Here is a 25,330-nt window from a genome sequence, read left to right on the forward strand (position 1 = left end):
CCTTCATTGCTAGAGGGATGGAGTTTAAAAACAGCGAGGTTATGTTGCAGCTGTATAAGGTGCTGGTGAGGCCACACCTGGAGTACTGTGTACAGTTTTGGTCTCCTTACTTGAGAAAGGATATACTGGCACTGGACGGGGTGCAGAGGAGAATTCACTAGATTGATTCCGGAGTTGAGAGGGTTGGCTTATGAGTAGAGACTGAGTAGACTGGGGCTATACTCATTGGAATTACTCATGTGATAGCGAGTTGAGGAACAGTGATAGCGAGTTGAGGAACAGGGAGAGAGTGCAGTTAAACATGTGGTTGCAGGAATGGTGTAGGAGGGAGGGTTTCAGATACGTGGATAATTGGAACACATTCTGGGGAAGGTGGGACCTGTACAAACAGGACGGGGTGCACCTGAACCAGAGGGGCACCAATATCCTAGGAGGGAAATTTGTTACGGCTCTTCAGGGGGGGTTAAACTAATTTGTCAGGGGAGTGGGAAAAGGAGTTGTAGTCCAGAAGTCAGTGAGGGTGGTGAGGTATTGGGGAAGGTATCAGGGTCAAGGGTGGGTACCGGTAGACAGGAAGGTGGGTTGAAGTGTGTCTACTTCAATGCAAGGAGCATCCGGAACAAGGTAGAAGAACTTGGGGCGTGGATTGGTACTTGGGACTACGATGTTGTGGCCATTACGGAGACGTGGGTAGAACAAGGACAGGAATGGTTGTTGGACGTTCCGGGTTATAGATGTTTCACTAAGTGTAGGGAAGCTGGTAAAAGAGGTGGAGGAGTGGCATTGTTAATCAAGGATAGTTTAACGGCTGCGGAAAGGCACTTCGAGGGGGATCTGCACACTGAGGTAATATGGGCTGAGGTTAGAAATAGGAAAGGAGCGGTCACATTGTTAGGAGTTTACTATAGGCCCCCAAATAGTAATAGAGATGTGGAGGAAGAAATTGCTAAGCAGATTATGGATATGTGTGGGGGTCACAGGGTAGTTGTCATGGGGGACTTTAACTTTCCAAATATTGATTGGAACCTTTGTAGGTCAAATAGTTCGGGTGGGGCAGTGCGTGCAGGAGGGTTTCCTGACACAATATGTGGATAGGCCGACAAGAGGTGAGGCCACATTGGATTTGGTACTGGGAAATGAACCGGGCCAAGTGTTAGATTTGGTTGTGGGAGAGCACTTTGGAGATAGTGACCACAATTCGGTGTCTTTTGTTATTGCAATGGAGAGGGATAGGGCCGTACGGCAGGGCAAGGTTTACAATTGGGGGAGAGGTAATTATGATGCGATTAGGCAAGAATTAGGGGGCATAAGTTGGGAACAGAAACTGTCAGAGAAAGGAACTAATGAAAAGTGGAACTTTTTCAAGGAACAAATACTGGATGTCCTTGATAGGTATGTCCCTGTCAGGCAGGGAGGAAATGTGCCGAGTGAGGGAACCATGGTTCACGAAAGAGGTGGAATGTCTTGTGAAAAGGAAGAGGCAAGCTTATGTAGGGATGAGGAAACAAGGTTCAGATGGCTCGATTGAGGGTTACAAGTTAGCAAGGAATGAGCTGAAAAAGGGGCTTAGGAGAGCTAGAAGGGGACACGAGAAGTCTTTGGCGGGTCGGATCAAGGAAAACCCCAAGGCTTTTTACTCTTATGTGAGGAATAAAAGAATGACCAGGGTGAGGTTAGGGCCGGTCAAGGACAGTAGTGGGAACTTGTGTATGGAGTCAGTAGAGATAGGCGAGGTGATGAATGAATACTTTTCTTCAGTGTTCACCAAGGAGAGGGGCCATGTTTTTGAGGAAGAGAAGGTGTTACAGGCTAATAGGCTGGAGGAAATAGATGTTCGGAGGGAAGATGTCCTGGCAGTTTTGAATAAACTGAAGGTCGATAAGTCCCCTGGGCCTGATTAAATGTATCCTTGGATTCTTTGGGAGGCAAGGGATGAGATTGCAGAGCCTTTGGCTTTGATCTTTGGGTCCTCGCTCTCCACGGGGATGGTGCCAGAGGACTGGAGAATGGCGAATGTTGTTCCTCTGTTTAAGAAAGGGACTAGAAATGACCCTGGTAATTATAGACCGGTTAATCTTACTTCGGTGGTTGGTAAATTGATGGAAAAGGTCCTTAGAGATGGGATTTACGACCATTTAGAAAGATGCGGATTATTCCGGGATAGTCAGCACGGGCAAGTCGTGCCTCACAAATTTGATTGAATTTTTTGAGGAGGCAACTAAGTGTGTTGATGAAGGTAGGGCAGTTGATGTCATATACATGGATTTTAGTAAGGCGTTTGATAAGGTCCCCCATGGTCGGCTTATGATGAAAGTGAGGAGGTGTGGGATAGAGGGAAAGTTGGCCGATTGGATAGGTAATTGGCTGTCTGATTGAAGACAGAGGGTGGTGGTCTATGGAAAATTTTCGGATTGGAGGCAGGTTGCTAGCGGAGTGCCGCAGGGATCAGTGCTTGGTCCTCTGCTCTTTGTGATTTTTATTAATGACTTAGAGGAGGGGGCTAAAGGGTGGATCAGTAAATTTGCTGATGACACCAAGATTGGTGGAGTAGTGGATGAGGTGGAGGGCTGTTGTCGGCTGCAAAGAGACATAGATAGGATGCAAAGCTGGGCTGAAAAATGGCAAATGGAGTTTAACCCTGATAAATGTGAGGTGATTCATTTTGGTAGGACTAATTTAAATGTGGATTACAGGGTCAAAGGTAGGGTTCTGAAGACTGTGGAGGAACAGAGAGATCTTGGGGTTCATATCCACAGATCTCTAAAGGTTGCCACTCAAGTGGATAGAGCTGTGAAGAAGGCCTATAGTGTGTTAGCTTTTATTAACAGGGGGTTGGAGTTTAAGAGCCGTGGGGTTATGCTGCAACTGTACGGGACCTTGGTGAGACCACATTTGGAATATTGTGTGCAGTTCTGGTCACCTCACTATAAGAAGGATGTGGAAGCGCTGGAAAGAGTGCAGAGGAGATATACCAGGATGCTGCCTGGTTTGGAGGGTAGGTCTTATGAGGAAAGGTTGAGGGAGCTAGGGCTGTTCTCTCTGGAGCGGAGGAGGCTGAGGGGAGACTTGATAGAGGTTTATAAAATGATGAAGGGGATAGATAGAGTGAACGTTCAAAGACTATTTCCTCGGGTGGATGGAGCTATTACGAGGGGGCATAACTATAGGGTTCGTGGTGGGAGATACAGGAAGGATATCAGAGGTAGGTTCTTTACGCAGAGAGTGGTTGGGGTGTGGAATGGACTGCCTGCAGTGATAGTGGAGTCAGACAGTTTAGGAACATTTAAGCGGTTATTGGATAGGCACATGGAGCACACCAGGATGATAAGGAGTGGGATAGCTTGATCTTGGTTTCAGATAAAGCTCGGCACAACATCGTGGGCCGAAGGGCCTGTTCTGTGCTGTACTGTTCTATGTTCTATGGAATTCAGAAGAATGAGGGGAGATCTTATAGAAACATAAGATTATGAAGGGAATAGATAAGATAGAAGCAGGGAAGTTGTTTCCACTGGCGGGTGAAACTAGAACTAGGTGGCATGCCCTCAAAATAAGGGGAAGCAGGTTTAGGACTGAGTTGAGGAGGAACTTCTTCACTCAAAGGATTATGAATCTGTGGAATTCCCTGCCCAGTGAAGCAGATGAGGCTACCTCATTAAATGTTTTTAAGGCAAGGATAGATAAATTTTTGAACAGGAAAGGAATTAGGGGTTATGGTGAACGGGCGGGTAAGTGGAGCTGAGTCCACGAAAAGATCAGCCATGATCTTATTGAATGGCGGAGCAGGCTCGAGGGGCCAGATGGCCTACTCCTGCTCCTAGTTCTTAAGTTCTTATGACTTAATGTGGTCCCTGCAGTTTCCATCGCTCCTGGAAGCGCTGTTGGGAGTACACACCCGCCAGCAAGTAAGATTGACCAATATTTCTCTGAGACAGGACTTTCTCCCCAGATAGGGCGGAAGATCTATCTCAATTAATACTCCACAAAATGTTAAATGACTGTGGGGCAGCAATCAGGAAAGGAGATATGTTTCCCCTAACCTTTTCAGTGACAGATTCAAAATATTCTACTCCTTGCATTCTTCTGAGATCTCTGCCCAATAGCAGTTCTGGCCCATAGAGTCACAACCCCCTCTACCACAGGGAGAGCAAGGAGGAAGGTCCCAAATGCATCCCATCCCCGTGGGATTGAAACCCTTGCTGTAGGCTCCAATCTGATCCATTTTGGTTGTCCAGCCAACCGGTCCCCCAGGGAGTCAGTGTTACTGTGGCACTTTTATGTGCATGTTATAGCCTGGGAGTATGGATAGTGATGATAGAGGCCAATCACCTTAAGTCCAGGCTGCGAACTTCTCACCAGCAGTGCCACTCTGTGGCAGGATGAAATCAGATAGAATGGGCTGAAAAGTTCAGGAGGAGTTTGAAAGGTGTAGCAAAATGTCCTCCATTTCCAGTCACTGTGAACTTACCAATCCTGTGACAATTGAAGCAGGAAGCATTAGTAATCCTGGCTTTGTACCTGCAAATTCTGCATGGTGAAGAAGACCCTTTTATCACTATACAGATCCTTTAGATGCCATTACACATCAAGACTTCACCTATCTCCAGAACAGTGCAGATCGAAGAACGTTTGTCAGCTTCACTCCATTGGTCAATACAACCCTGAATACTTTTGAATCAAAGGCATTATATATTCATGAATCTGCTTAAATCTGATTGCTAGGCATGAAACTCCTTTGAGAATTGAAAATTGAGGGGTGATCTGAGTGAGGTGTTTAAATGTTAAAACGAATGATTACAAAAAACTATTTCCACTTGTGGAGCAATGATGAACAAGAGGGTATAATAAAATTAGAGTTAGACACTTTTTCACAGAAGGGGCAATAAAAAAACTGTAGATGCTGGGTTGATTAAAGCTTCATAGAATGTCCAGTAGATTTTGCTCGGTTTAGAGAGTTAAGGTGAGTAAAATGGAGTGGACAGATCATCCATGAGCTAACTGACGGAACAGGCTCCTCATAGTCCAAATGTTCCTACTCTAGCTCTCTGTACTAATATAGAGACCAACATGTTTACCAAGCCTAGTTACTGATGTGAAATATACAAGTGGCAGGTCAGCACATGGAGGTGATTAACTTGATTCCATTTGCAACTTGATTCCATTACTAATTAGTTAATCAGAACAGTAAAAGTTCGTGAATGTACATATTGTGCAACCAATTTTTTTGGTCATTAGCATTCAGTAAAATAGAATCAAAGAAACCAAGACCGATTATTTTTAAGCATGTTACACACAAAGAGTTACACAATGGATATTTTAATGTCAAAAACTCTAACATTTGTAAAGCAGAGGTGTAATCACAGATTCAAAAGCAGCACTTTTAACAGTCGTGATCAGAGATATACAAACAGTAAAAAAGGTACAAACATACAATATTTATAAGGCCTGTGCATCAAGGGATATCTGCTGCATAACAAGTTGTAAATGCAGTAACCAGACAGTGACAGCTCTCTGCAGGGACACTCTGGGAATGGTTTGTGGGATGGAGAGTGAGTAATGTAGCAGTAAATTGTTTTACAACATGTATATGCATCAAGTTTGAACAGAACAAGTTCAGGTAGGAGGACAGCTGTATCAACCATATGCAATCAGCGTGCAAAGTAAGATGTGGTCCCACTCTGAACTGGTCAACCTCCCTTCACATTTACAAACAGCAAAGTACTCCAGATAGTGAAAATCTGAAATTAGAAAAAAAAATGCTGCTGTGTTACTCCTTTCACACTAACCTGTTCAATGTGTATTCACAAACCACACTCGTGTCTCAAGGGATTCGTGGTAAATGCATGCAGTATGTAATGGTCCATCAACACTAGATGTACCCTGAGTGTATTGAGGTTTTCACATTCAATATGTACAATGTGGGATTATTTTCTAAAATGTATCATAGATAATGCCTCATTCTTTGTAATTTGATTGCTGCGCATTGGGGAAATTGGCTTGTTTCTGTCTGACCATGAGTGGAACATGAGATCAGTAGATACCTAAAATTCATTTTCCTTTCTTCCCTTACTCCCCTCCAGAAGGAGTCAGCCCATGGTAGAGTGCAGTTCCACAAGTGTCAAAGCTCAAGGGTTTTCTTTGGATAGATGCTGACCGCTGGCAGGCTGTTTGGCCCCCATATCAAGACCCATCCCATCCCTGGCCAACATTCGCATCTAGCTGCACTCAGCGGATATTGATTACCCCTCAGGGTTTCTTCATCACCTTGGCAGCTCCAAGGACCAGTTGCTACAACCCCACCCACCAAGGGACATGATCATTACTCTGTTTATGTCTTAGCAATACTTTCACAGTGTGTTAAATGATGCCCAGTCTATCCATAGATGTGCTGTATCAGAGAGCTGTCCAATGTATGGTTATCGTATTTAATGATATTTGATTAGGAACGATTTCTAATTCCAATACTGATTAAATCCAGTAGAATTGGGTATCAGGGGATCATAGCCCCACATCTCTTGGTAAGATGATTACAAGTGTCTAAGGGACAAGAACCACCAAATATTAAATGCATGCAACCATTACAAAACAGCACTTGAAATGTTTCACTTTGGGAAGACATCATACACCATCGGGTCCTGAAATGCTGATCACAGATTTACGCATGCAGTATAGACTTTCCTCAAAATAATGTCACATTTAAAAAATCCTAGTTTCCAGGTTGCATTAACCTTGATCTGTGAAAGCCTGACATATTTCTTCAAGTTGGTGACTGTAACTTGTGTTTAAATGATTGAGGGGTCTGTGGGGTCGATATAAAGAAGCTATGTGCTCTGGTGGAGAATCTGGAACAAGGAGGTATAATACTAAAATTAGAACCTGGTCATTCAGGCGTGAAATCAGGAAGCATTTCTTCATACAAGGGCTCATGGAATTCACTCAAAATGCTGTGGATGCTGGGGCCATTGAAATTTTCAAAACCAAGATCGATAAACTTGTACTACTTAAGAATATTGAGTGTTATGGTTAAAAACGCAGGTAAATTAGAGTAGAGATACAGATCAGCCATGATGTGATTGAATGGCAAAATAAGCTTGAGGGGCTGAATGGCCTCCTTTTCCTATTTTCCTATCACATTTCTAATGAGAGGTTGTATCTTTGAAAAGATGTAGAGAACATATAGTGCGTAGGGTGTAATAAGGCTGCCAATTCCATTGGTTAATCCTGGTATGAAAGTTAAGTTCTGTCTAAGGCTGCAGTTCTATGATTCATGTGACTATGAAGTAGTTTTGGATGTACACCAATTTAAAAAGCTGCAACTTAACTGACTAGTCAGGTTGCATCTAGAGTTTGCAACAGACTAAAATCTACAAACTTCAGAATATAATGTTAGTTAAGCTCTTGATTTATGAATTTCAGATAAATATTTTTTCTTTATATGAATTTCATTTTACACGAGTTAAAATTAGGACTCCTCCAATTTAAATTTGTACTTGTCTTTCTTACTCATGATTCATCCTAATTTAATTTTGTGAGCTAGGCTCCCCCCACCGCCCCCCTGCAACCCGTGCCATTTTCAGGACATGGACGTTACTGGTAAGGCCGATGTTTACTACCCATCCCCTGGCTGGCCTCACAGCGACTCTCCCACAGAAGAAGCCAAATAGGGAAGAAAATATTCAACAGTTAATGAATAGCAAGTTTACGATCGTGATGGCATCAGAAGGCAGCCTGTTGATTGGGCGAATGTCAGTCTGGGCAAGGTAACAACGCTGGTTGCACCAACTTTAATGGGAATGTGTGTGTGGACACATTTAAATAGGGGTGAGTGGGTGCACACAATGCTTTAGTATTGTGATGAAGCTTCACATAACTCTGCTCCCTTTGGTAAGATCAAACATTGGACCAAGCCCAAGATGGGGTGCAATGCCTTATTTTGTCAGCTTGGATCTTATATTTCTCTCTTATGGGGACCATAGAATCCCTACAGAGCAGAAGGAGGCCATTTGGTCCATCGAGCCTGCACTGACAACAATCCAACTCCGGCCCTATCCCCGTAATTCTACGTATTTGCCTTGCTAGTTTCCCTGACACTAAGGAGCAATTTTGCATTGCCGATCAACCTAAGCTGCATATCTTGAATTGGATTCGATTGGATTTCGAATTTAATTTTTGGAGCAAGCAAGGAAGAGGGTTTGGGTCTGCCCGGTCCACTCTGAGCATTGGCTTTGTACTTTAAGGATGGAGGGAAAAAAAACTCTGCTCCCTAATTGAAATAGGTAGGAATGGAAATGTACAGTGAAGCTTCGTTTGATTGGCAACCTGAGTTCCACACAATTAGCAGGAGAGAGTTATTGTGGAATAAGGCAAGTGAATAGCTAATTGTGGGTGTGGAATCCACTGTGGTCCTCATGAGTGTGAATTAAAGATGTGCAGTGCTGCAGGATTTCAGACAATGAGGCTGACTGTGAACAAAAGACAATGGGAGAAATGCCTTTTTGCCCACTTCTCCTGGTGGTCTTTGTATGGTTTTGTACCTTTACCTATCCAGCCAGCACCCTGGTGCTCCAAGTAATCAGTTTGTGTCTCTCAAACGCAGGAAGACCTCCGCACACTTGCACCTCGTGTATCCAGGCTTTTAAATCTCAATGGCACAGCAGGGCAGATGGCGACTGGAGATTGTGGCCAGTGAAAGTGTAGGCCACTTCAACTATTTTTGACTTTCTGCATTTACAGGGCCGCAGAGTGCTGGGTATACGTTGTCTGTCTGCTCCTTTAGCTGGGAGTGAAGGCAAAGGGATAGTGAGATGGGATGATAATTTTGCTGCATACAGGAAGCAAACCAGAGGCATCTGTTAATCACTGTGATATCAGTCCAGCTCTGATGCCCCTGGTCACTGCACTAGTTAATACAGCATAATTTTTATTCTTCTTCAGAGTGGGTGATTGATACAGATTTTTTTTTTTAGGTGGTATTGGACTGGACCAGTATATCAATAGTTTGTAAAAGGCTGCTGAATCTTTAAACAAAACCCGGAAACGATCTGTGACTGATGAACCATAATATAAAATGCATAGGTACACGCATATTAAACATTCAAGTACCAAAATATTATTCTTAACATTTAACCCATTACTGAGGCACAGTTTCAGTTGAAAAAAAATTGCATTCCATCTGCTGGACCTGGGCCTGAGAGCACTTCTGAAATTCAGTGATATCACAATGCGACAATAAACAGACTGAATTCCACACAATTAAATCACATGCAAGATTTCCAGAAATCAAGCCAGGATCTGGAGAAAAAAAACAGAGCCATCAAAAATCTGAAACAGTTACAGTGGGGAAAGGGGCTGGGGTCACTGACCTCCTCAGATGTGGGAGGGGGGGATCACTGATCTCCTCAATGTGCGAGGGGGGATCACTGATCTCCTCAATGGGGGAGGGGGATCACTGATCTCCTCAATGGGGGAGGGGGGATCACTGATCTCCTCAAATGGGGGAGGGGGGGATCACTGATCTCCTCAAATGGCGGAGGGGGATCACTGATCTCCTCAAATGGGGGAGGGGGATCACTGATCTCCTCAAATGGGGGAGGGGGATCACGGATCTCCTCAAATGGGGGAGGGGGATCACTGATCTCCTCAAATGGGGGAGGGGGATCACGGATCTCCTCAAATGGGGGAGGGGGATCACGGATCTCCTCAAATGGGGGAGGGGGATCACGGATCTCCTCAAATGGGGGAGGGGGATCACGGATCTCCTCAAATGGGGGAGGGGGATCACGGATCTCCTCAAATGGGGGAGGGGGATCACGGATCTCCTCAAATGGGGGAGGGGGATCACGGATCTCCTCAAATAGGGGAGGGGGATCACGGATCTCCTCAAATGGAGGAGGGGGATCACGGATCTCCTCAAATGGGGAGGGGATCACTGATCTCCTCAAATGGGGGAGGGGGATCACTGATCTCCTCAAATGGGGGAGGGGGACCACTGATCTCCTCAAATGGGGGAGGGGGATCACTGATCTCCTCAAATGGGGGAGGGAGAGGCCCTGACCACCACAATGGGGAAGGGGGGAGGCCCTGACCACCACAATGGGGGAGGGGGGGATAGCTGACCACCTCATTGTTGGAGTGGGATGGTTTACTGAATCCATTGGGGGAGAGTGGTTACTGGCCTCAGTGGGGGAATGTGGTGTCTCTGACCTCCTCTATGTTTGGGGGATGGTGGGTTTACTGAACCCATTGGGTGAGAGTAGTTACTGGCCTCCATGGGGGAAGTGCAATGCCCTTCTCCGTGGAGGGAAGGAGCACCAAACTCCTCCTTGGAGGGAGCAGCACTGACCTCCTGGCGGGTGCTCTGCACTGACCTCTAACTGTTTTTTGGTGGATGTACGGGGTACTGGTCTCTCTAGGAGACCTCTGCTCTCTGTAGTTGCGGCGATGATGTTGTACATGCTCTCTCTGACTTGGGAGCAGAAATATAAAGGTGAGGGTGTGTAAAGATCTCACAATTAGAAACAATGTCTAGTGATCTGATAGAAATATATAACCATACAGTTGGGTTAAAGGGCCTGTGGCACCACTTTGAAACTGGTTTCATACCTGGTCTGTTTTGAGAAAGAACTGGGCAAAAGGAATCTGATTTGAACACCGTTGTGTTGGGAGCACTGCCCTCTCAGTTGTGAAGAAAGTTTACGGTGTAGCAAGCTGTGCATGTGATGCACCATGATTGCCATGGTTCTTACTGAAACCTTTCATTACTAAAAGATAAATCTGTCACAGTGGACTAATAGGTGGCATTGTGTCTTCACATTCCTTTTGTATAAAGCTCAGTTATGGTATCCGGCGCAAAGCCACCCTGTTTTAAGAAGATATATATTATTGAGAGTATATTGTGCAATTGCAAACTGTTCCCACTAGGTGGTCTATCAATCCAAAGACATAGCAATGTGTAGATGAGGGAAGAATTGTTGTGGTTACTGTGTCATGTAAGGCTGTTATGTGGCCATGTGCAACTTCTGGTCCCAGGTAATCTGGCCCATGAAGCCCAGGTAACTCCATTTTAGTTTCACTTTTGTTTCTTATTCCCAGTTTGATTTGTGTGGCAAGGCGGTTTACAGCGGGCTGTTGCTAACACTGTTGCCTCATTGGTGGATAAATCCTAAATCAGAATGGCGAGGTGTGTTAGCACTTGAGATTATTGCTTGGGAGCAATATTTTAAGTCCAGTCACCAAGATATTCTCCGGTTGGAACACCTTGTGTGTATACGATTTGTCTTGGAAACTCTGACCAGAGAAGATCCAAATAATGCATTTTACAATGTGGCTGCACACAGTGACAACAGCAATCCTTCCCCCATGTTAGCAATGGCCCCTAAATTACACACTATTTAAAGCTGATCGAGGAATTGCAGCTGCTGTGTCCCTGGTTAAAGAGAGACACGGTGTCAGTGCTTCACGCTTTGCTTGCTGCCACCCAGCTGCTCCTTCCCCAAGAATGGCATCTCGCTTACTTGGAGTCACTGTCTGCCGCCTTCTGCTGCCACAGTTCCTTGTGCTGTTTGCGGCCGAAGCCCTCATCATAATTCCCTTTGCTCTTGAACAACTGTTGGAAGTGAGGCTTGCAGTAAAACTCACCCTGCAGTGCTGCATAACTTCCCAAACTGTGGGGGATAAGGGAAACAAGATACTGTATCAATCCAAAGACTTTAGCCATATATAAGTGCACCAAATAATCAAAGTACAATACTGTCCATTCTGTTTTTATCTCACTCAGTATCAGTAAGTGTGAACAGGTCAGACTTCATACTCTGACTTGGCAGCAGCAATATCATTCAGGTTTAAAAGCATGAACCATCTTTACTGTCTGGAAGTTGCTGCAAATCATTTTATCCTGTGGCCAATGGAGATTGGGATTGTCCAGGCATTACACATCCTTCCAATGGTTGGACAGTGTACATTCTGGGTTACACACCTCACCATTATTATGAGTCTCCAGATGAAGGAATTGAGGAACCCACATCGAAATGTATTGTTCCTCTTTGGCTGATACAGGAATGAGAGGGGACTGAGCTGAGCTGGACTAGACAGCACTGCTAGAGGATCAATCAGTGGGAAGCACCAGAAAGCAAGATCCTAAATGTACAAATTAGACATGTCCCCTCCAAAAATACGAGTGGCACTGCCAAATCTAGACCCCCCCCCCCAGTTATCTAGAGGAATACAAGGGAAGTTCAAACAGAAAAATAAAGTGTATGATAGGCACAAAGAACTAAGCACTGCAAATAGCCTAGACAAATATAGAAAGTGCAGGGACGAAGTTAAAAAAGGAAAAAAGGAAATCAAAGAGAGGGTTTGATAAAAGATTAGCTAAAGTCAAATTAAGGAAAACCCAAAGATGTTTTACCAATATAGTAATGGTAAAAGGTTAATTAAGGAAAAAATGTGACCTATCCAGAAGTCATTCAGTTTTGTCGGTATCTGTTCCATGAATGTAGACACCTCACTCAAATGGTCAAAGTTCATTTGGGAAATTAGACAGAGAAGTTATTTGATTATGAGAGGCACCCTAATCCCCAGCACATTCACCAGGAATTGGTTAATAATGATTAGCTGTTGGCTGATATTCCACTCTATAACCTCTCGGATAATAAGGCCAATTATAATTTATTCAACTCAGAGTATGAATGGTTCAGCTACTCGCTGCTTTAAACATCCGAGCGGTCAAAGGAGCTGAATGGCAGTGTTTAATTAGAGTTTGGTTTTGTATCTTACCTCAGTTTAGCTTTGCAATGTTTGCAGCAAAAACAGGTGGTATGGAAAACCAGCTTATCAGCAACCAGCCGTTCCATGGGGTACACGGTCTTATCGCAAGAAGCACAGAGCTCCTTCGACACAGTCCGCAGAAAAGCCTGGAATGGAAAAAAACAGTACATCCTGTGAGCCAAAATCCTTTGTGGAAAGTGAAGCTCATCAGCAATGATTTACACTGCTGCAAATTCCCACAGAAAAGTAACTGGAGATCAACTGAAAAATCCTCAGTTCCCTCCACTGAACTGAGGCACAGACTGGAGTGTTGGAATAACAAGGGTGGCTTTGTGATGTGGTGGTGGCGAACTTGTACTCACAAGGAGTTCATCTTGGAAAGCCTGAGTATGGGACAAAGATGTATAAACATTCACTTTAAGAGGTGGAGTCTCTGAGCGGTACATGCACTGTTTCGAGAGATTTCCCATCAATGTCATTCCTAGGATCACCCTAATAAAGTGAGATTGCCATTTAATCTCAATGCTGCGCATTTCTGTGTGACGAAAGCTAACGAGTTTTAATTCGCAGGACAAGCCTGTTGGCTGGAAGTAAGTTGTGTTGCAGGAGTTTACCTTGCAGTCTCCCTCATTCATCCACTGTAGCCACTCATAGGATCATAGGGATCATAGGAACCCTACAGTGCAGAAGGAGGCCATTCGGCCCATCGAGTCTGCACCGACCACAATCCCACCCAGGCCCTACCCCCACATATTTTACCCGCTAATCCCTCTAACCTACGCATCTCAGGGACAATTTTTTAACCTCGCCAATCAACCTAACCCGCACATCTTTGGACTGTGGGAGGAAACCGGAGCACCCGGAGGAAACCCACGCAGACACGAGGAGAATGTGCAAACTCCACACAGACAGTGACCCGAGCCGGGAATCGACCCCGGGACCCTGGAGCTGTGAAGCAGCAGTGCTAACCACTGTGCTACCGTGCCACTCCTTGGCTGTTAGGATCACACTCCTCGAGAACCTTGCCTCCATGACTACTGGGGAAGGGAGCCTGGCCTCCAATTGTCAACTTCCGACAAAAGTGTGGATGGAGGAATTAAATCTACTCCATGTGGTAGAAGATACCCTAGAATGGCTTCAATTTGTAACACAAAGCTACTCAGTGAATATAAGCTAAAACTCAGCTGGAACCAAACTGCTGTCTGCCTCCATCTATTAGTATTTAGTTTAATTATTTCACACTGGGGTGATATTCTGAGAGTGGAATGAACGTTAAGTACGTCAAAGCTAAGAATCACCATGACAATTCTAACAAGACTTCATAAAAAGACACCGTGAAGGAACAGGACACAGTCTGTTCACCAGAAGAGGGCAGCCTTCCAGGATTCTTTCCTATCAGTGAGTTCGGAATCAAATGCTGCATTTCTCCTTCTGAGGGCAGCATTGGTGTTAAGCGATTATTAGAATGGTACCAGTGATGAAGTAAAGAGATTGGAGAAGCTGGTGTTGTTTTCCTTGGAGCAGAGAAGGTTAAGAAGAGATGTGATTGATTTTAATCAGAAACCGTCTCCAGCATCAGAAGGATCAGCAAAAGAGGGCACAGATGTAAGGTGGTTAGCAAAAGGACTCTTTCTTTTACACAGCAAGTTTTTGTGATTTGTAATGCACTGCATGAAATGATGGGGCTGGCTGATATAGCAACTTTCAAAGGCGCTTTGAATAAATACTTGAAGGGAAAAAAATACAGGAGAGCAAGACTAGTTAGGTAGCTCTATCATAGAACCAACACAGGTATGATGGATTGATTGGCTTCTTTCTGTGCTGTATCACTATTATTCAAAGTACATTAGCTTCACAATGATGCTATATGGTAAGGTAAAGTTGCCATACTCCCAGATGACCAAAGGTTGCTCTCCCCTTTGAGAGGAAGAGATGACTGGTGGTGATTTAACCTGACGAGGGGCAAGGTTGAGAAGGCAGGGCCTTCATGAATAACCACTGCCAGTACGGAATTGGACCCACGCTGTTGGTGTCACTTTACATCACTAAACAGCTGTCCAGCCAACTGAGCTAAACTGACCCCTGACACAGTGATGCTGTAGGTACAATATAAATACAGACTAAATCCAGGATTAAGGCTGAGCAATGTGAAAATCCCTTAAACAAGAATATCTGATGCTTTTGCCAGCTTGGACTCTGACCACTGATGTACACTTCACTAGTGTCAACATAAAGCTGGAAGTGCCATGCTGTAAAACTCTAATCCTGTAGTCTAATCAACCCATAGAATAATACACCAGGAATAACTTTGGGGAAATCCTTCTGATTAGCTCCTGGTCACTTAGCAGGAATAACAAGGGTGGCTTTGTGATGTGGCAATGCCACCTATTAGTCCACTATTTATTTACTAAAATTACAGTGGCTGATTGGGAGAGCCCAAACAAATGCCCAAAGATAGATTGTAACACACAGAAAATAGCTAATTAGTCTGCACTGGCATTTTTCTCCACAGGAGACCCTCATCTAATCCAATTCTCCCGCTCATACCTTTAACGTCCCTCATTGTCAAGCAACTGTTTGATTCTCTTTTAACAACATGTGCTTCAGTAAAAGCTTTTGGCTGAGAATGTTACATTCTATCCACCCTCTACGTCAATAAATCTTGTTGAACTTTCCATGTGACTTTCCTCTCACTACGACCTTGCGACCGAGTGAAAGGAACCATTTTGGTGTTTCTAGCTGCTCCCCACAAAAACCAGCAATTAAAATAAAACTGACTATTTTTACACCTTCCCTTGGTTTCCTCTGCTGCTGATCCATGGGGACAAGGTTAGAAACTCAGCAGCTGGCACTCATCGCTGGGGTGATGCCACTGGGATTTCCATGCAGTGGGAAGCAGGCCTGTGTTTCCTGGTTTGCATGTATAGTATTTCCACTCCATCCATGTCAGCGAGTTGAGGGGAAACCTGCTATTCCCCTGGGCTGCCCTTCTACTTTTCCAGGTGGATACATATAAGGAACAGGTGGCAGCAGACAGCTTGCCTATCCTGATGTCCAAGGAAGGTGTGTGGCTGAGAGGAACGAGAGGCAAGAACAGGAAATGGATCCCGTGACTTACAATGGGCACCACTGGCGTTGATGTGATTTTCTCATCATAAAAGAGATGGACAGTCAAACTGCACCTTTGCAACTGGTAACAAGGCCCAGAGCCTTGGAACCGATTGCCATTGATTACCCGTGATAAGCGTGGACAGTATCAGCGGAGAGAACTGTAAGATTAATTTAAAGAGATAGTTGGCTCAGCGTGTGCTGAGAATCTGCAACACAACACAATTAATCAGTCACTAACCACAAGAGACTATTTAACAGGCTGTGTCATATCCCCCTGGTTGTTATGTTATTAGTGCAGCATGCAGAGTTTTTCTTTGCTCTACTGTCTCCCCTTCCCCATTTCTCCTGACACATGCATGGACAATGGCTGAGATTGTCACCGAGTGGGCAGCACGTTCTCAGACTCGGTCAATGCCACCTTCAGCTATCTACCAGCCTCTTGGGAATGAATGCCTGGCGTTCATCTCCTGACTGGCACATGACATCTCCCTAAGCATTATTTGCCTTTTAATTTTCCCTCAAGAAATTTCAGTATTGGCAAAGTCACTCTGACTTTCTTATTGAAGGTCTCACTGCTAAATGAAATATTGGATTCCCATTTAATCTCCAGCAACATAGGCCAATAGGTTCTGTGTGGAGAGGTAAACTAGTTTACTTATTTATTTCCTGTTCACCACCAGTTCAGATTCCCTGGCCTGCATTTCTTCATCACAATGACAGCGTTTACCTTCTAACTCACTAGTTCATAGACAAGCTGAAGCTCTAGGCCATAAGGAGATGCAGAGAGAATATTGCCTTGTAAAGCTCAAATTGTTAAAATGGAACCAAGGGGACAAATCTACAACAAAGTTGACAGCAAATTGGAAGGATCACAAGATACTTTTCTGAACTGAACAAGGCAGATTTTCATTTTCTCACCCAGGAATAAAAGTGGCATGATGGAGCTAGCACGAGTTATAGAATGAAACCAGCATCGAGGCCATGATCATCTGAAACCAACTGCACTGGGCTGGCGTTGTGCTTTGGATATCAGAGTCCCAATTGCCAAAGCAGAGCATCTTCTCCCAGCTCAAGAAAGGCTCCCAAACAAGAGGACAACAAAGAAAGCACTTCGAAGGCACCTCAAGAAATGCAAGATAGATGTCAATGCCTGGGAGATCCTTGCTCTGAAGAGACCTACTTGGAGGAACCTCCTGATTGAAGGGACACATTTCTTTGAGGACACCTGACAGCAAGAGGAGGCCTGGAAAAGGAGCCTGAGAAAGGAATTCCAACGTTTAAAGTCCAAGGACTGAACCACCTCCCGGGAATACCTGCCAAGTGTGCGGTCAAAGATGCAGCTCCAGGATCGGGCTCATTAGCCATGCAAGGACGCACAGAACCCATGACCAGTAACACGGAGTTTCTTTGGTGGACAAGCATACTCGTTAGCAAGTGATCACTGAAGAAGAGAGAATGAAAATTGAACTACTATCCCCTTTCCTGTAATGGAAAGACAGGGGTCACCAGTTTTGCTAAGTCAAATGTTTTCAGTGTATAAGATTTTCACAACTTTTAATTAATGCTTTCGGATTGTGTTTCATGTCTGCCCCCAAACTTGAGTCTTGGGATTAGCTATACATAACTGGGGAGAACACAAGAATTAGGGAATTAGGCTAAGGATAGACCATATGGCCCCTTGAGCCTGCTTTGTCATCCAATACAATTCTGGATGATTTTCCACCCAATTATCCTTTCTTACCAGCTCCCTTAATGCCCTACGATACCAGAAATCTTAAATATACTCGATGGAGCATCTACTATCCTCTCGGGTAGAGAATTCCAAAGATTCACCACCCTCTGAAGAAATTGCTCCTTATCTCAGTCCTAAAAGATCAACCCCCATATTCTAGATACCCCAGCCAGGGCAAACAACCTCTCAGTGCCTATCCTGTTAAGCCCCTTCAGAACCATTTGTTTCAATGAAATCATCTCCAGAGAGTATAGGTTCAATTTACGCTGATTCTCAATAGATTAGTTCCTGGGATTAGTTCCTCTAATGAACCATCGCTGTACCAACTGCAATGCAACTATATCCTTCCTTAAAAATGGAGACCAAAATGGCGCAGTTTTCCAGGTATGGTCTCATCAAATTTCTATACAATTGTAAAAGACTTCCTTTTTCTTGTACTCTCATGTCCCTTCGGACAGGAAATCTACCCCTTCACTAGTCTGACCTACATGTGACTCAGGTCCACACAACATGGTTGAATCTTAACCGCCCTCTGAAATGGTCCTGCAAGCCACCCAGTTGTACAAACAGCTACAGAAAAATAAAAGTAAAACTGATTTAACCACCTGACATCGACCGAAGCACCAGAAACACCCTGTCACATCGATCCTGCAAAGTCCTCCTCACTAACATCTAGGACGTTGTATACAACCTGACATAGTCATATTCACCAAATCATACTTTACAACCAATATCCCTCATTCCTCCATCACCATCCCTGAATATGCCCTGTTCCACTGACTGGAGAGATCCAGCAGAGGTGGCGCGGCACAGTGTCTTTAGTCAGGAGGGGGTTTTCCTGGGAGTCCTCAACATTGACTCCAGACCCATGAAGTCACCAGGCATCAGGCCAAACAAGGGCAAAGAATTTTGTTCTGACCATCTACAGCCCTCACTCAGTTGATGAATCAATACTTCTCCACATTGAACACCAAGGGCACAGAATGTACTCTGGGTGGGGAATTTCAATGTCCCTCACCAAAAGTGGCTCAGCAGCACCACTACTGACTGAGTTTGCCATGTCCTGAAGGACATACCTGCCAGGCTTGACCTGACTGGGAATGAATAAGAGGGGAAAACCTACGTAATCTCATTTCACCAATCTACTTGTCACAAATGAAGCTGTCCATGACAGTATTGGTAGGAGCGATTCCCGCACAGTCCTTGTTGAGACAATGAGACAAAGTCTCATCTTCAAACTGACAATATCATTCAGCTGTGTGACACTATCACTGTGTTCAATGGGATAGATCCAGAACAGATCCAGCAACTCAAGATTGGGCAGTAATGAGATGCTGTGGGCCACAATCTGTAATCTCATAGCCCAGCATCTCTCCCACTCTACCATTACCACCAAGCCAGGGGTTCAATCCTTGAATGAAGAGTTCAGGAGGGCGTGCCAGGACTAGCATCAGGCATACCTAAAAATAAGGTGTCAGCCTGGTGACGGTACAACACAGGACTACTAGAATGTCAAACAGTGAAAGCAGTATGCAGCAGCCAAGCAATTTGACAATCAACATCAGATCTAAGCTGTGCAGTTCTGCCATTTCGAGTTGTGAATGGTAGTGGACAATTAAACAGAGTAGGAGGCTTCACAAGTATTCCCATCCTCAGTGATCTGGGACTCAGCATATCATTACAAAAGACAAGGCTGAAATATTTGCAACCATTTTCAGCCAGAAGCGCCAAGTGGATGCCCTCTTGGCATTCTCTGGAGGTCCACAGTATTACAGATGCCAATCTTCAGCCAGGTCGATTCACTCAAGTAATATCAAAAAATAGCTGACGACACTGGCCCTGGCAACATTCCAGCAATAGTATTGAAGACTTGTGCTCCAGAAGTAGTCACACACCTCGTTAAGCTGCTCCAGTACAGCTGCAACACTGGCATCTACCCCACAATGTGGAAAATTACCCAACTATGTTCTGTCAACAAATCTAACTCGGTTACTTACTGACCCATCAATCTACTCTCGATCATTAGCAAAATGATAGGTGTAGTGACAGTGCACTTATGATGACCTTTTTGTAAAACCATGTCTGATCATACTATGATTTTTCTAAGTATTATTAAGACTGCCTTAATCAGGGATTCCAGCATCTTCCCGATGACTGATGTCAACTTAACTGGCGTGTAGGTTCCTGTTTTCTCTCTCCCTCCTTTGTTGAATAGCAGTGTTAGATTTGCTAATTTCCAATTTGCTGGGACCATTCTAGAATCTAGGGAATTTTGGGAAATCATTCCCAGTGTATCAGCTCTCTCTGCAGCTATCTCTCTCAGAACCTGAGATATAGGTCATCAAGTCCTGGCAATTTATTGGGCTTTACCGCCTTAACTTTTTCCAATACTTTTTCTGTGATAGCAATCACCTTAATTTTCTTATTAGCCCCTTAGTTATCCTTTATTTCTGGTATGTCATTTGTGTCTTCTCCTGTGTAGACAGACAAATATTTGTTCAACATCTTTGCCATTTCCTTATTCCCCATGATAATTCCTCGTGTCTCTGCCTCTAAGGGAACAATGTTTATTTTTGTTACTTTCCTATCACTTCATGTTGGATTCCCATACCTGCCTGACTCTCAGTAACACTCCCCTGTCCCTGACCATCGATCAACTCTAAGGGTGGAATTTTACAGCCTCTCCTGCTGGTGGGATTTTCCATTCCCACCAAAATTAATGGGCTTTGCCATGATGAGGCAGTAAATTCCACCCTAGGTTCTACTTAAGCTAAAGGGTGTCACTGTCTCCTGGAACGAAGTGTCCAGATAATGATCTCCTCTCCCTGATACCCCATCAGACTCCAGTCCAGATTCCATCAACTACTCTGATCCAAAGTTGCTCAAGCTGAAGATAACTGCCACTATGGTCACCTGGAATTGCAACATTTTCCACAAACTCCCACATGATTCAGTTATGGCACACTACCAGCATTGCCAAGTCTATATCCTTAACTATTTATTTATTTGATAAGTTAACTAGTTATTAACAAGGTCATACAAGTTACAGTTTCCTAGCTTAAGGTAAAGTGAAAAGAATAAAAAGGAGCACCTCCTGCCCCTCTCTGCACCAATTCCCAACTTGAGCATTTGGTTTACAAAGCATTCTCTGAGGGTGTGTGAACGGTGGGCAGGGTCCCCGGGTGGGTGTGAACGGTGGGCAGGGTTCTGGTGAGGGGGAAGTGAGTTGAGGGAAGCTTGCTGGCAAAGACAGCTGTAAAGCAAGATTTTAAATGACACCCTAACACAGTCTCACAACCCCTCTACAAATTAGAAGTTTTTGTTGATTTGTGATTCTCATTATGAGGGACAGTCCAGCTGATTAACACGCTGACTATATCAGAGATGATCTATAATTGAAAAACATGTCCCCTTGTTGCACTGTCCTACTGCCTCAGGCACCAAGATTTCTCTCATTTAAAACCTGACACTAGGAAGGTAAGAGTGATAACCAGTCAGCATATCTATCCAAACAGTGCAGTAAATTCCAGATTGCCACATTACAACTATTTCCACTGACCACAACACTGACACCTCTGCTGTTTCAGGATATTGAATTTGATGATCAGCCATGATCGTAATGAGTGGCGGAGCAGGCTCGTATGTTTCAACCTGTTACCAATTGCTATGTTGTCACAATTAGAGAGCACATATCTGGTTAATCGTCCAATGGTATCTAACTGGAGGTCTGTGACAAGCAGTGTTTCACAAGGATTCGTGCTGGGGCCTCTGTTGTTTGTCACAAATGATTTGGAGGAAAATGTGGGTGGTCTGATAAGTCAATTTTCAGATGATACAAAAATTGGGGGATGGGGTAGCGGATTGTCAGAGGATACAGCTGGATATAAATCAGCTGGAGACTTGGGCCGAAAGATGGCAGATGGAATTTAAACGGATAAATGTGAGGTGATGCAATTTGGAAGGTCCACTGCAGAAGGAAAGTATACAGTAAATTGTAGAGCCCTTAGAAATATTAGCATACAGGGGCATCCAGGCGCGCAGATCCGCAGTTCCCTGAAGGTAGCAACTCAGGATGACAAGGTGGTCAAGAAGGCGTATGGCATGCTGGCCTTCATCGGTCGGGGTGTTGTGTATAGGAATTGGAAAATCATATTACAGTTGTATAAGGACTGCTAGGCCGCATTTGGAGTATTGTGTACAATTCTCGTCGCCTCACTACCGGAAGGATGCTGATACATTGGAAAGGGTGCAGAAGAGGTTTACCAGGATGTTGCCTTTGGAGGATATGGACTATGAAGAAAGGTTGAACAAACATGGATTGTTTTCATTGGAGCGTCAGAGGATGAGGGGGGACCTGATCGAGGTTTACAAGATTATGACAAGCTTGGATATTGAGTGGATGGTGAAAATCATTTTTCCAGGGTCGAAGGGTTAATTACTGGAGGGGGGGGCATAGGTTGAAAGTGAGGGGGGAAATCACACACGGTGGTGAATGCCTGGAACATGCTGCCGGAGGAGGTGGCGGAAGCAGATTCTAGAAAAACGTTCAAGAGGCATCTGAATAGATACATGAATAGGCAGGGAATGGAGGGATATGAACACGTGGAGGCAAGAAAATATTAGATTAGAAAGGCAGCTGTGCCAGCACAGACTTTGTGGGCCGAAGGCCTGTTCCTGTGCTGCACTGTTTCTTGTTCTTTGTGTGTGTGCTCCATTCTGAAACATGATGCATCTACTCATAAAATATGCATACATATGAGCGTTGTGTAGGTTCCCCAGGTAGTGCGGTCCAAAGGTAGGGTCCTGGATGGGTGCGAGTAGAGTGGCAAGGTCAGATCCCAGGGTTGATGTGAAAGAGGGCAGGCTCCTGGATGGATGCAAGAGGAGAGCAGTGTTCCTGGGTGGGTATGAGCGGAGGGCAAGGGTCCTGGGTGGATGCTGACAGGGTCAGGTCCCAGAATCGATACAAAAGAGGGCAGCGTCCTGGGTGGGTGCGGGTGGAATGGGAGGGTCAGGTCCCAGGGTCATTTCAAAAGACTGGGTGTGTGTGAATGGAGGGCAGGGCCCCAATGTGGGGCAATCCAAGGGCAGGGTCCCTGGGTGAGTGCAAACAGAGCAGGGTCCCTGGGTGATTGCGATTGGAGTGCAAGCTCGCTAAGTTTGTAACGTGAGTAGATCTGCAAACTTTGCCACATTTTTAAAAATAGCAAAACTGTCTTCACACTCAAATGGTTTTCACATTTTTCAATTTCTACTTCCTGTTCAATGTAAAAGTGCTTTTATAGTAAGTTCAGAGCTTTTAGCCAGTTTCCCCTCAAAGCAGCATTTTACATTGTTGTGTACGTCCATTCTCAGAGAACATTTTGTGCTGTTTGTACTATACTTCAGAAACGTCAAAGAAATCAAACATGAGCCCCTGAGGAGGAGGATTTCTATCTGGCTAAAATTAAGATAGGGTGTTGATGACTAAGGTTTAAAAAAAGTTAAGTGTTGACTGCAATTAGAAAAGAAATAATTCAAAATCATGTTAATATCACCAGCACTGTCAAGAGATCTGCAATAGTCAAATACAATCAACAAAAACTATTTTTAAATGCAAATGTTAACAGGAAATAGTGGAGATGGGCAATTATATAAATATTAATTGATTCTGTGAAAAAGTGGGGTTATGGTGGGAGAAAAATGAATGCAGTTGGAAGGAAGCAGAGTCTCATTTTAGCCAAATAAAGTAGAGTATTTTATGATTGGCAAAACCCGTAGTGGGGATGGCTAGCTGTCCCAAGCTAACCCTCACTGCAGAGTCTAAACAGTTGACAACTTCCAAAACCGAGCTAGCAGCTCCAATTTAATGAGATTGGACCCTTGAAGGGTTAAATCATGAGGAAAGATCACATATTTTTGAATTTAGATGGTTGATGGCTGATCTAATCCACTAGGAATGGCACGGTGGTGGAGTGATTAGCACTGCTACCTCACAGCGCCAGGGACCCGGGTTTGATTCCAGCTTTGTGTGAGTGTGGAATTTGCACGTTCTCCCCAGGTCTGCATGGGTTTCCTCTGGTGCTCCAGTTTCCCCCACAGTCCAAAAATGCGCAGATTAGGGGGTGTGGCCATGGTAGATGTGCGGGGTTACGGGGATAGGAGAGGAGGGAAAAGCCTGGGTGGGGTGCTCTTTCTGAGACTCAGCGCAAACTCAACAGGCTGTATGGCTTCTTTCTGCATTGTAGGGATTCTATGATTCTATTCATAAAATGATAAAAAGAGATTTGATATGGAAGATGGAATACAGAAGAAGAGGACGTGCTGGTGCAAACACGACCGATCAAGTGGGTTCTTTCTGTGCTGTAAATGTTCTGTGATCTCTATAACCTTATAATTATAGCTAGATCATTTAGTTGTAAAATTAGGAAGCAGTTTCGACAGAAGGAATAATGGAAAATCTGTGATTCTTTTTCCCTTGCTTCCCTGCCCAACAGAGATGATAAGGATTCAATAAAAAATTCCAAGATCCCCTGGTTTTCTTTGTGAGGCAAAGGATATTGAACAAAAGCAGGTCGACAGAGTTAAGATACAGATCAGCCATGGTCAGCAGAACAGGCTTGATGGGCTGAGTGGTCTCATACTGTTCTTGTGATCCTGGAAAAGGGGTACATTGTTTTTTAACCTTTATAAAGCTTCAAAAATGAATGTAAATACTTTGCCAGCGCTGAAGGAAGGAATGCCTGGCAAAAATTAAGTGAAAGCTGAGATCTTGCAGGTTTAATTCATTTTAAAGTAGCAGTTTTAACTCAGTTGGCAACATTCGTGCCTGAGATAGACTACTGAAATCCTACTCTGGACTTGATCTCCATAGCATTGAGGGAGTTGTGCATTGTCGGAGATTTAACTATTTTTGTCCGAGGTGTGAAGCTGATGTGCCGTTTCCCTGTTTAGGTGAATGTGCAAGACCCGGTGGCACATTTCAAAGAGGAACAACAGAGTTCTTCCTGGTCAACATTCTACACGCCACCAAAATAGATGATCTTGTTTATTTTTCTCAATACTGCTTGAGGGACTTTGTAAAGTTCAAAGTGGCAGCCACATTTAACAGTTTTAGAACTGTGCTTCATAGACAGTAAAGTGCCCCAGGACATCCAGAAGATATGAAATGTAAAGTTAGGTTTCCATTCTGCCACAACACTGAAATGTCCCAAATTGCAGTGATAAATTATACCCTTTGTGATTGTGACCATGTGCACCATCCCTCCTTGATCTCTCAGCAATCTTTCAGATGGTAAATTCTACTAACATTCTGAAGGCTTTTTCACTGCTGTCCTGCCCAGTGGGTCTGCCTTTGCTTACTTTCATTCTTACCAACTCTACAAATTCCATCCCTTCACCACTGATTCTATCTCCCTCCCAGTCACCATCTCCAAACTTTGTATAATCTCCTTTTCAAGCCTGACCTGACCTATCAACCCCAAATACATTCCATCAGACACATGTTCACCACCAAAACAGTGCGTTTTTTAATTCCAGATGTGAATATTCCAATGCTTGTCTGGCAATTCTTCCATCCTTCATGTTCTCCAAACATCAACTGATCCAACTTTCTTACTACTTATTTCCCATTTTGTACCAGGACTCAGTCTCGTGTTACTTTTGGCCTGGATTACTTACAAGTCCACCATTGCCTCTTAATTCAAATTCTCATCTCTTCTCCATAACTGAAATATCCTCCAACTC

General features: G+C 44.2%; 1 protein-coding gene across 7 annotated transcripts in view; it reads right to left on the reverse strand.

Moving 5' to 3' along the window:
* Positions 1-5,276: 5,276 nt before the first annotated feature.
* Positions 5,277-25,330, reverse strand: part of limd2 (LIM domain containing 2) — a 113,051-nt gene continuing 92,997 nt past the window's right edge. For 3 of the 7 annotated variants that reach the window (XM_078223734.1, XM_078223732.1, XM_078223731.1), the window contains exons 3-5: positions 12,772-12,908; positions 11,511-11,660; positions 5,300-9,288 (exon numbers count right to left, since the gene is read on the reverse strand). In XM_078223734.1, coding sequence (XP_078079860.1) covers positions 9,255-9,288; positions 11,511-11,660; positions 12,772-12,908 — 321 coding nt within the window. In that variant the 3' untranslated portion in view covers positions 5,300-9,254. Of the gene's footprint in view, positions 9,289-10,379; positions 11,661-12,771; positions 12,909-25,330 lie in introns of those variants that run through there. The other 4 variants (XM_078223737.1, XM_078223735.1, XM_078223736.1 and 1 more) reach the window with 3 other exon arrangements.

This window comes from Mustelus asterias, chromosome 11 (assembly GCF_964213995.1).
Source record: "Mustelus asterias chromosome 11, sMusAst1.hap1.1, whole genome shotgun sequence".
NCBI classification, from domain to species: domain Eukaryota; kingdom Metazoa; phylum Chordata; class Chondrichthyes; order Carcharhiniformes; family Triakidae; genus Mustelus; species Mustelus asterias.